This window comes from Bidens hawaiensis, unplaced genomic scaffold (genome assembly GCF_021521415.1).
Source record: "Bidens hawaiensis isolate Kalapana, Puna unplaced genomic scaffold, B.hawaiensis_p1.1 tig00024822_1, whole genome shotgun sequence".
Classification (NCBI taxonomy): domain Eukaryota; kingdom Viridiplantae; phylum Streptophyta; class Magnoliopsida; order Asterales; family Asteraceae; genus Bidens; species Bidens hawaiensis.
The window spans coordinates 45228-58227 of NW_027493933.1; the positions used below are offsets into that span (position 1 = coordinate 45228).

Below are 13000 nucleotides of genomic sequence, written 5' to 3' on the forward strand. Positions count from 1 at the left end.
TGCAAAACAGGCGTTAAAGTTAAGGTCACGCATGCTATACCGCGCAAAGCGTTATGCGGTGTTAGTTATCACAATAACTAGTGTTATGGCATGAAAATGTGGAGTCATCCACTAACAACCAATCAATCTTGTTTTCTTTCTTCGTTTTTACTTAAGTTTCTCCATCATCCGTAAATAGTTTATTAACAAACAACACCTAGTTAACTAGTGGGTTGGTTAAAGCCTCGCTATCTACGTGACGCTTTAGCTAACCCAATCACAATAGCCAACCTTAGACGATGTGTTGTGAAGGGGCTATACCACCCCTCCACGTTACCGTCACGTAGAAAATGGGGCTTTACCGTTGTGGTTTAAAGCCCCCTCACACACACACACGCACACACGCATATATATATGATTGATTTTTTTTTAGAACCACTTTGAGTTTTAAGAACTTGAAAGAACTCAACGTAACAATTTTTTTTTTGAATTTTTTTACATATACGTAATATATGTAGGTTAATATACGTAAAAAATTACAGAATTTTTTACGCACTGAGTCGACTTTTTACATAGGTGTAACATAATCACTATACATATTTATTTTCTTTCCTACTTAATTTTTTTAATCAAATTTAATCTCAACAACATAATCTAACCTATTTAATTAAATATGTGGTTAAGTATAAGGTTTTTAAAGTTCTTAAAACTCAACCAAGTTACCAAATTATCCCTCCCCTGTATGTATTCATGTATACACACATATATATGTATGTATATGTGTATTAGAGTGAGAGAGAAAAGCATCACATGGCCCCCACCACTCCTCCCCCGTAACGCCCTTCGTCCGAATACAACCCCTTATCGCCCCATATACCGTTCCGGCGCGATATTCCAACCCCATACAACTCCACCTTTAAAGCCCATACTGTGTGGTCTTTCGACTCATTAGTTGGTGTTGTTAATTTTACCGAACAACACCACACAATGCGATTTTGACAGTCAGGAGCAGAGATGGTCAAAAAAACCGGTTCGGGAACCGGTTTGCCGGTTTAAACCGGAAACCGGTTTTTACGAAAACCGGTTTTTTAAAAACCGGTTTGACCGGTTTACAAACCGCCGGTTCGTATTTCGGTTACAAGTTTTAGATCCAAAACCGGTTAACGAACCGGTTAATGAAAAAACCGGTTTTTTTTAATAACCGGTTATGGAGAAACCGGTTAACCGGTTTATAAATAAAACCGGTTTTTGACCGTTGTGGAAAAACCGGTTAACCGGTTTTTCCATAACCGGTTAACCGGTTAAAAACCGGTTTTTGAACGTTGTATAACGGCTATATGCCCGTTTTTTTTTTTTGACCGTTTTTTTTTTTTTTTTACCATTTTACCCCCACAAACATCTATATATAGTTTAGGTTGGGTATTGGTTAGATCACACTCGATTATACAACTCCAAACGCTCTAAACGTTTATTTCATACGCGATTATTTTGTTATCTCACGCTCAATTATACCACATTACCACTCCATACGCTCTTATTTCGTAGTCGATTATCATGGCCTCCCAAAGTGCTGCTTCATCCGTCAACATGGGTGCCTCGAACACGGGAGAAACGATCGTTCGGGTCATCCCCACGAAACGAAACCATGATGTTTGGCAACATTTCGACCTATGCGAAATGTCTAACGGTAGCCAAAAAGCTCGATGCAAACATTGTTTGAAGTTTTATGGCAAAGATGCAAACTCCACTTTAAAAGCGCATGTACAAAGGCCCTTTTGCAAGGCCTTGAAGGACGAATCGGGAAGTAGTTCGCAGCCGGAGATGACGAATCAAGGAGCGGTGTTTACGTACGACCTTGAAGCGGTACGTCAAAAGTTTTCAAACTTTGTGATTCAACAAGGTCTTCCTTTCAACCACTTCGACAACCCTCAATTCACGGAGATGATGCAAAACTATGTTCAACCACGCTACCAACACGTAAGTCGTTCGACCCTTAGAAGAGATTGTCTTAAAGCATGGAAAAACGCTAAATCCGAACTAATTTCATACTTTTCAAACTTACAAACTGGTGTAAACTTAACAACGGATGTGTGGTCGGCACCTCATGGTTCGCCCGACTCATACATTTGTGTGACGGCTCATTGGGTTGACCCCGAGTCGTGGCAAATGATGAAACGAACCGTTGCGTTTCTATTGTTTGATTACCCGCACACGGGTAGAAATATTTTTAAAATCTTGGATAAAGTCATTCGACAATACAAGATTGAACATAAAATCTTTTCAATTTCGTTTGATAACGCGTCCAACAATACGGCCGCGGTTGACCATTTAAAATTAAAGTATAAACCTATTTGTGATGGAGCGTTTTTTCATAGCCGATGCATTGCACATATTATCAACTTGGCCGTGCAAGATGGGTTAAACGTGATCGAAACGCAAAGAAACAATTTTAAAAGAATGTTACGAGATGTTTTTAGCAACAATAAAACATTTTCAAGATACAAAAAATTTTGTGTAGAAGCTAATTGTCAATGGTTGGGGCCAAATTGGGATTGTCCAACAAGATGGAACTCGACTTGTAATATGTTTGAGAAAGCCATCCAACAAAAAGAATCATTAATTGCGTTTCATCAAATTTTGTCAAGTAGGGGTAAATGTGCACCGTACGATCCTAGAAACTGGTTATTGATTGAGATCGTTACGGAGGTCCTTCAAATTTATAAATCTTGCACAACTAGTTTATCCGGGGTTTACTATCCAACAAGCCCCATTGCTTTACCAAAAATTGCTGTCATGTGCACAAAGTTGAGTGAACTTCATTGTAGGGGTGCACCTTATTTTGATATGGGTGTAAAAATGAAAGAAAAATTTAGAAAATATTTTCAAGAACTACCCGCTGTTTTGACATGTGTTGCTGCGTTAAACCCTTGCATCAATGTTGGTGGTGTTGAAGCTTTAATAGAAAAAATTTGTGACGAGCTAGAGTTAAACGACGATCAAAACCCCTATTATAGCCAAACTTTAAAGAATGCTTTCAACACCACCTTGTCAAACATGTATGATGTCTACCTTACAAAATACGGGTCGTCTTCCCAAATTCATGACTCGTTAAGAGCTGTTGCCCAATCCCAATCCCAAACCGACCTTGAAATGGGGATGTACTACATGATTTGGGAAGACGCCGGTAAACGTCAAAAGGTAAACACCCCAAGCAGTGAACTTGGAAGGTATGGTGGTACCAACTTTGTGAAACACATGACTCCGGATGAATTTAGAAGTCTTGATTTGCTGGCTTGGTGGAGAGGTAAGGAGGATGAGTTTCCGATCCTCGCCGCCATGGCCAAAGATTTACTAACGGTCCAAGCTTCCACGGTAGCTTCGGAGTCTGCTTTTTCTGTTTCTGGCAGGGTTATATCGATTAGGAGGACTCGACTCACTCCACCAGCTATAGAGATGTCGATTTGCTACAAGGATTACTTGGACTCTTTAGATAGGGCACAACATCAACGCTCACTCGAGGGGGAAATGGAGTATGAAGCGGGCTTGTATGAAGACGAGGTCAATGAAGGACACACTCAACCAATGACCGATGAAGAAGCCGCGTACGACGATTACCTAAGAAATAGCTCGGGATCGGGTAGCGAAGAAAATTAGTTAAAGAAACAGCAAACATGGAGGCAAATAATGAGTAAGAAACAACAAGTTATTCATGTAATCGTGTCTAAGCATTCTTTAATGTTTGTATTTTTGAGTTACGAATATGCGATAACGATTTAATGTTTGTATTTTTAATGTAAAAACTATAAATGAAAGTTATGTGTTTTTAATCTTTGGTTTGTTGAAAACACATTCACCAACACACACTCATACTCATCTTCCAAGCAAAGAACCCTAACAACGAAAGCAAATAATGGCTTCGGTCAGTCCGTTTTGCCTTGTAGTTACCGGTTTGCCTTGTAGTTACCGGTTTGTTTATACTGTGAAAAAATAATGGTTATTAAAAAAAAAAAAAAAAAAAACCGGTTAACCTAAAAACCGATTATTAAAAAACCGGTTAATAACAAAAACCGGTTTCTAAACCGGTCCTAACCGGTTAGACCGGTTAGGGTTTTGACAGACAAAAACCGGTTATTAACCGGTCCGGTTATTAACCGAACCGGTTTTTTTAGGGCCAAAAAAAACCGGTCCGGTTAATAACCGAACCGGTTTTTTTAAAAAAACCGGTTTGTGCACCTCTAGTCAGGAGTGTAAAAAAATAATAATAAAAACTTATTTTGACATTTATAACGGCCAAATGGAGCCTCTTTCATCTTCTCTCAAATTCAAAATTTCAAACTCCAAATCCACTCACACTCAACAATGGCGACCAACAACTTCCTCAAAACACCAACAAAAACCCCAACCTCTTCAGTTTCCAGAAAACACCACCAGACTAATAACATCTCATCTTCCTCCTCCAAGTCCCGATTCGAAGCGTATAACCGGCTCCAGTCCGCCGCGGTCGCATTCGGCGAAAAACTTCCCATTCCTGAAATTGTAGCCCTGGGCGGCCAATCCGATGGCAAGAGTTCGCTTCTCGAAGCACTCCTTGGCTTCCGGTTTAATGTCCGAGAAGTCGAAATGGGGACTCGCAGGCCTCTTATTCTCCAGATGGTTCATGATCCCACCGCGCTAGATCCTCGGTGCTGCTTTCAGGTTAATTAGGGTTTTAACTAATTACACTTTAATTCAGTTATTGTTGTTGCTTAATTAGGGTTTGGAGATTCTGAATTTGGTTGATTATTAATTGAATCTGTAATTAGAGAATAGAAACTTTTGCGTGGGGCTGTAAACAAACCGAACGTTGGCGAACTGTTTGTTTATTTAATAAATGAATGGACAAGAAAAAGGAATTTCATTGGATTAACTAAATGAACGAACACGAGCATATGCCAACAATTGTGTTCGTTAATGTTTGTTTGTTTATGTTTGATCATTAAAGGTTTTTAATATGTTTTATTGACATTATGATCTTATCATATAGATTTACGCAAAATTGTTAACTATAAAAATTATTAGTTTCTATGTAAATTATTAGTTTGTTTGTAAATTAACATATAAAAATGAATGACTAAAGAAACATCAACACACACTTGGTAGCCTAACTGAACTGTTGACACTGACCATTCTAGGTTAGCCAAATCAAAACATTGTTTGTGTTCATGCGTTAATGCTCGTGAACCATTCACGAACAAGTTTATTTTCTTAATGAACAAACATAAACAAGAAGTTTCGGTTAAACTTTGAGCAAGTGAATCAAGAACACGAACACGAGATTTGTAGAACTCTCTATGACTCTTTTATTAAGAAAACGACAAACGAGAAAAACTTAATAATAACTAACACATTGAAACCTAGGGTATATAAACCCACGGTTCCAATCCTATATTAACTCAAATACAGAATATGAATCCAAAACAAATAAGATTATATGAAATAAGACTAACTTATCTTATACTAATAAACTAATTATTATATTAAATAATCTTCAAGATTCTAGGAGCCTTCAATCTGGTTTGGTGTTGGACACGTTTAACAGTTTCGTTAGGTTAGGTGTTCGTGAACCGTTCGCATGTCTGATAAAAGCTTAATAGATGAACATGGACAAGGCCTTGTTCGGTCATGTTCGTTTCATTTAAGGCTATACTTTTAGGTATTTCTTGTTGAGTATGAGTGATTGATTGATTGATACTGAATTTTGAAATTCATATCAGGAAGAGGATTCTGAGGATTATGGCAGTCCTATTGTCCTATCATCAGAAATTGCGGACACTATTAAATCACGAACTGATGCACTGTTGAAGAAGACTAAAACTGCAGTGTCTTCTAAACCAATTGTAATGAGAGCTGAATATGCACATTGTCCTAATCTCACCATTATTGATACTCCCGGATTTGTTCTCAAGGTAATCTATACAACGATACAAAACCTATTTAACTCTGCTGTTATTATGAGGAAAGATCATAATAATAATAATCTGAACTGTGTCTTGCAGGCTAAAAAGGGTGAACCAGAAAGCACACCAGAAGAAATCCTCTCAATGGTGAAATCTTTAGCTAGTCCACCTCATCGCATCCTTGTTTTCCTTCAACAAAGTAGTGTTGAGTGGTGCTCATCTTTGTGGTTGGATACCATTCGTGACATTGATCCAACCTTTAGAAGAACGTTGATTGTTGTCTCCAAATTTGATAACCGACTTAAGGTACATAAGTTATATTTCAAAACAATCTATTTTGTTCTTGCTTGATGTCATTGCATTATACACGTAAAAGAGGCCTGAATAATATTTTGAATGTTGTGCAGGAATTTACTGAACGGTGGGAGGTTGACCGGTACTTGAGTGCAAGTGGCTACCTTGGAGAGAACACCCAGCCATTTTTTGTGGCACTACCAAAAGAAAGAACAACAGTTTCAAATGATGAGTTTCGAAGGCAAATATCTCAAGTGGATACCGATGTTTTGCACCATCTAAAAAACAATGTTAAAGGTGGATATGATGAAGAAAAGTATAAGCCTCACATTGGTTTTGGTTGCCTGAGAGATTTTTTGGAATCTGAACTTCAAAAGAGGTATAAAGAAGCTGCACCTGCAACATTAGCTTTGCTTGAACAACGGTGCAGTGAAGTCACTGCTCAGTTAAACATAATGGATTCCAAATTACAAGCAACTTCTGATGTTGCTCACCTTAGAAGATCTTCAATGATGTTTACATCCTCCATCTGCAACCACATGGTAAGGTTTCATCCTTAATTAGGTAGTTTTGTTGGCTAGTTACATAATAGGAAAAGATTGAAAGTTGGCTACTTTAGACAACAAAAATCTCTTAAAAGTTTGAACCTTTTTAGGAGTAAGAAAATATTATATAATACCCATAAGGCTTTAATAGGAATTTGACAAAATTGACCCAACTTTGAAATGGTGTAGGGAGCATTGATAGATGGAGCGGCAGATCCCGACCCTGAACAATGGGGAAAAACAACAGAAGACGAGAAATCCGAGAGTGGTATGCTGAGCTGGCCAGGAGTAATGGCGGGTATAAAACCACCAAATTCCACGCTCCGCCTATATGGTGGTGCTGCTTTTGAAAGAGTAATGCAAGAGTTCAGTTGTGCTGCATATTCAGTTGAATGCCCTCCTGTTTCAAGGGAGAAGGTAAATATATGATAAAAGATCATTTCATTAAGTCATAAGGAAGCTGAGCTGGCGGTTCTGTTTGACAGGTGGCGAATATAATACTTGTGCATGCTGGCAGAGGAGGTGGAGGGGGAATTACAGAGGCAGCTGCAGAGATTGCACGCGCTGCTGCCAAATCATGGCTCGCACCTCTTCTTGACACTGCGTGTGAACGGCTCGCGTTCGTGTTAAAAAACTTGTTTGACCTTGCTATGGAGAAGAATCAACACCATCACTTTGATTGTGAGTGCTAATTATAGTTATTAACAGGGTTCATTAGTATCTGAAACTTATGATTATTCATTTATTCTTCTCACTTATTATTTAACAAAATTGTGTGGATCGGTTGACAGATGAGAAGAAAACCGGGGATATGGACGGGTATGTCGGTTTTCAGGCTGCGTTAAGGCGATCCTACAATTGTTTCATAAACGATCTTGCAAAACAATGCAAGCAGCTTGTTCGACACCATTTGGATTCAGTTACTAGCCCATATTCTCAAGTTTGCTACGAGACGGATCTGTTACCCGGGTCAGGCCCAAACTCTACTTTAAGATACCAGACATCGGCTACTTCAGCATGCCTTGATTTATCAGATCAAGAAAACATACCTCCAGAAAATATTAATAATAAGGATCAGGAAACAACACCGGGAAAGCTTTTGAAAGCAGCAGGAGAAGCTTCTATGACGGTGCCTGAGACACCGTCACCTGACCAACCACGTGACGGGAGTTTTGTCATAAAAAAGGAACATGGAAATATGATTGAAGGGGGAGCTAGAAAACGACATCATAGGATACATAACAACCAAGTGTTGGCTAATGTAGTTGCTCAAAACGCTTCGCATCCAGGGTCGACTTATAGTGAGATATGCTCACTGGCTGCACAACATTTTGCCCGTATACGTGAAGTTTTAGTCGAACGGAGTGTAACTTCAGCTTTGAATTCAGGTTTTCTAACACCATGGTATGTATGCTATACCAAATCTTAAAAAAAAAATAAAAAAATCAAACCAATATATACACTGCTTATAATTTGTATATGATTTTTGTACTTCAGCCGTGAACGACTTATGGTAGCATTGGGACTGGATCTATTTGCGGTGAATGATGAGAAGTTTATGGATATGTTTGTTGCCCCGGGAGCAATAGATATTCTTCAGAATGAAAGAGAGTCTCTTCATAAGCGTCAGAAGATACTGCACTCTTGTTTGACTGAATTTAAGTCAGTCGCGAGATCCCTTTGACTGCATTAAGTCAACGGGCAGAAGAACCGATGATTGGTTTCAATGTAGAAGTTTGCTATTGTTTGTGGAGAAATAGTTTTGGTTCTTTGGTTTCTTGAAGCTAGATTTTCTACTTGAAAATTTGGCTGATACAACATGTTTTGTGTTTCATCTTCTGGTTTATTCTTTAATGAAATGAAATCATTAGTTTACTTTGTCATATTTTCTTCTATATTTATAGAAAGATGTTAAGGTGACTTTGTATTAACCATCAACGGGTTTTGGTAGCTAATCGCAAATTACAACAACTTACTGTGATGAGACTTTTAGTCCGGCTGTCAAGAAACCGATAGCTTGGTTTGGTGATATACTGATATGTCAATGACACTAACATTTCATATAGTGGCTAATGTTATGCTTTTAAGCTCATTAAGCCTCATTCGTGTTATGTTCGTTGGCATTATTAACTCTCTTAGTTTTCGATTTGCCATGGGTGATTTTGGCCCCTTCATCATGTTTTGGAATTGTTCCTACTCATAATAAAACGAGTTTAGTTGTACCCAACCATGGTACGTTGGTGAGATTTAGATCGCGCAAAGATGTCTCTTTATTGCAGTCTAGTGGGTGCCCTATAGTGTTCGTGTTATCTTTGTTGCACTTTAGGTCATGGTGTTCTAGTATATGTCTCGAATAACTCAACTGCATACTAGATATAGCATATACAAGCTGCTACACAATTATCCATCAATGCTAGATTTTCAAAATTAAAGTTTAGCATGCCATGCGTCAAATAGAACTAAAAACAAATCATAAAAAAGACCTAACCAATGGTGGGTGGACCTACTTTGGTCGCAGTTAGTTGTAAAGTTATTTATTTATTCTTTCCTCTCCTTTTCTTTTCATTAATGCTGACTGACCAACTCTGATAAGGGTCCAATGCTTAGAATGTGGTATTAGATGGATTTAATGGATGTATTTTAGGAGGCCTTAAAAAAGAGTTGGTGCTGGACAATTGATCCCTAGGTTTAGGTGTTGAAATGAAACATGCACATTTTAGGTTCTAAATCAGTTGGTATTAATAATTAATGTTAGGTAATAATAATCAGATAGACAGGATTGACTGATGTTAAAAACTATTGATAGACTGTTTTCCTTTTTATTTAAAAATAAAAACCAACTGTTATATCATTTGTCAATGACTCATTGTTTTCCTTAATTAGTTTATTTAACATAGAGTTAAGTGTCATTTTCGTACATGAGGTTTGGCCAGCTACGTTACTTTAATATATTATTTTAATTTCTTGCAAATCAACATCAGACATTTCCAAAATCATGCTATTTTAGTATTTTTCGTTAACCCCGTTTGTTTTTCTCGTTAAGTCAGGGGTAAAATAGTAATTTTTATTTATCATTTATTTTAACTCGAATAGGCTCGAGCTCGGCTCGTTTCACTCTCTATTTCTAAAGCTCTAGCTCGGCTTGGGCTCAACTCGTTTGAATCTCTATTCTTGTTCGTTAAACGAGCTACGCTTGAGGCTATCAACATTAAAATAAATGAGAAATAAAGAAACAACAAAGTTACTATTTTGCCCATGACTTAACGAGAAGTCAAACGTGGTGAACAAAAAGTACTAGAATAACATGATTTTGGAAACGCAGGGTGTTGATTTGCAAGAAATTTAAAGCGTCGGGTGTTGTACCAATCAAATTAATTGCATAAAACCTATGGTTTCACTTGAATACATTGAACATTCTATATCCCTTTTAGGTGCTGTTTGGGATTTCTATTTTACCTTCTTATAACTTTTCATTAAGTTAATAAGTTACAAAACTGTAACTTATAAAATTTTTCCTCTCACAGTATAAGCAATCCCAAACACCTTATTACTTTTCAAAAAGTTAATAAGTTAGTGAAAATAAGCAACCCCAAACATCCCCTTAAAACTCCTTACATGGCTGAAATTTACCATGCCATAGTAGTCCAAGAAGTCATTTGCTACCACTATCCATCAGGTCGGGTCAGTGGGTCGGGCCAAATAACAGTTAGAAAAAAATTAGAAATCCATCCAGATTAGTAACAAAGTTAGAATCATAATCTAGAACCACATTTGCATCAAAGACCATTACCAATTAAAATCAAGAATCATAATTTCCCATTAACAAAGATCATGTACAATCATTGGTTATCAATGCAGAACATTATCTTAATTAAAGTAGTTCATATAGAAATAAATCAATAATACATTATACCTATAATCCACCGACACTATAACGACGACGAACTAAACACTTATTTTACATATGCAAAAACAAAGACAGCATAACACATATGCATTAGCAAATACCAATCATGCAACGCAACACGAATCACGCTTTTGATGATTCACTCGGTTTTCTTTTCATCCTTGGCTTCTTTCACATCCGGTTTACTTTCTTTCTCCTTCGGTTTAGTTTCTTTAACCTTTTTCTCCTTTGGTTTCCCCTTTTTCGGCTTCATAAAACAGAAACAAGAGCAACAAGGACACTGAAACAAGAACTTCATATGTCACACACACACACACACACTAACTCACATGCAAATGACTTATTACACTTAGAAAGATAAGTAGATCAATTATAGGATTCCAAACCAATCACTTTCATTGGGGACTAGTAGCCATATGAAACATTAGCCACAGGCTGTACCTCACTTCCTTGTGGGGTCAGTCTATTATGGGCTTTCAATGTTGGATTTTGTTACTTTATTATTATTATTGCTAGTAATAATAGCACAATGATAAAAGTCTAAGTAGGGATAACTGTAACACCCCGGCTTTAAGCGGAATACGCCCGGGTGTAACGTACAGATCATTCAAAGCTCGTAACGCTATTAAAGCGACAATAATTATATTTAATGCATTTCATATCATCAAAAGTACACATATTGTTCATAAATAAAAACAATAGATAACACTTCATCGAAAAGTAAACAAGTTCTTTATTTCAATTATCCTAAGGCAAACTAATGAACTTCGTCCTTAGCACACCATCGGTTCAACCTGTAACACGTTGAAAATAATATATTTTGTCAACAATTAAGTTGGTGAGTTTTTATAAGTTTTTGTGTATACATATATATAGGAAACTCGCGACTCAACAATCGTAATGCAATAATTATTCAAGCGTAAAGTAAATGAAAGCAAGTAATGTCGTCCTCCCGTAAATTTAGCCGAAGCCGTTGAAGTCGGGGAAATGAGAACCACCTTACGTAAACAACCGAGGTCGTAACGTTAGACGGCGAAGGTACGTCCCGTCGGACCCTCCCACTATGTGTATGCGTTTGCGTAACTTCCACCATAAAAACAATAAACACATTGCAAGCAAGTTCACGTATAATCATAAACAATATGCACGAATAATATTAACATGTACGATGTAAGTGAATCGGTTTGTAAACAATCACATAACTAACGAAAGAAAAACTTGTAACGTGCTACCCCCAAAATATTGTAAAACGTTAAAATGGGGTTATGAAGAACTCACTTGGAATAAGGAATAAGGTACGAGAAGACGGTAAAGGTTAGAGCAAGCTAGTTGGTCCCGCGATAATTCCCGACAATTTGTCCTAATTATTTAAGCGTAAAAGAAATAATTACTTAACGAACTAAATGAACAAGACACATAGAGATGGGTTTGCAACGGATTTGGGGTCATTAACGTATTAGTTATGTTTTATAGATTTTTGATAAAGGTGTCATCAATTTCTATTAATTTTAACGAAGGGTTATATTTGTTTATTAAAGAAAAACATTTACAATATAAATACCGTCTTATCTATGAAGACGTTTTAGGTGCTAGTTTAACGAAGTTCCATTTAAAAGGATAAGAAACACATTTATTATTACTATTATTATTATTATTGTTTAGGTAAAAATAAATATATATAGATATAAAAAGATATAAAAGATTATACATGTTTATATATTTACATATATGAATTTGAAATTTTATTTTAGAAGTTTATCGGGGTTCGGTTTGCTTAAACGAGTATAACAATATAGTTTTAAATCTACATATAGTTTTTATATTAATTAAAACCAAATAATGATAATAAAAAAAAATAAAACAAAAACCGGACCAGGGGAGGGTCGAACCTGCGCCCCTGGCCGGGTCTCGTGTTTAAGGTGGTATGCACTGGCCATCTGTGCCAGTGTCTTAACTTGTTAATACAAACAGAAACAAATATATATAACCAGATATGCAAACAAGCCCCCAAATCATATAAACCCTAGAAATTTCAATTGGATCTTACACCCTCTGTCAATCAAAATTGACAGAGGGGTTTTGTAGAGAATGGAATCACGACCCATATGCATATTACAATTACCTGGAGTGATTAAGGATGGATCAAGAACGAGGACCTAAGGCTTCGGCTCAAAGGTGAGATCAAACTAGTACAAGAACTGATTCAACAAAGCAATTAGAATGGGGTCTAGTTTCGTGATAGTGAGACGATGATGTGGTGTTTGTTAATTGAATTTTGGTCTCGTATTTATAGGCTAATGAGATCAAAACTGATCCGCAGCCATAGTCGCGATTTTTGG

At 37.0% G+C, this 13000-nt stretch overlaps 2 protein-coding genes across 2 annotated transcripts; one reads left to right on the forward strand and one right to left on the reverse strand.

The window, feature by feature from the left end:
* The first annotated feature begins 4335 nt into the window (after nucleotides 1-4335).
* LOC143570105 (dynamin-related protein 5A-like) lies at nucleotides 4336-8492 on the forward strand. Its single transcript, XM_077055843.1, has 8 exons — nucleotides 4336-4674; nucleotides 5733-5924; nucleotides 6015-6221; nucleotides 6323-6751; nucleotides 6944-7171; nucleotides 7240-7435; nucleotides 7546-8158; nucleotides 8252-8492. Exons 1-8 carry the CDS (start codon nucleotides 4339-4341, stop codon nucleotides 8436-8438), a joined length of 2388 nt encoding a protein of 795 aa, XP_076911958.1. The 5' UTR covers nucleotides 4336-4338; the 3' UTR covers nucleotides 8439-8492.
* Nucleotides 8493-10650: 2158 nt separating this feature from the next.
* On the reverse strand, nucleotides 10651-11019 carry LOC143570106 (uncharacterized). The gene has a single exon (XM_077055844.1). The coding sequence runs from the start codon at nucleotides 10957-10959 to the stop codon at nucleotides 10801-10803; it is 159 nt and encodes a 52-aa protein (XP_076911959.1). The 5' UTR covers nucleotides 10960-11019; the 3' UTR covers nucleotides 10651-10800.
* Between the last annotated feature and the right edge of the window lie 1981 nt (nucleotides 11020-13000).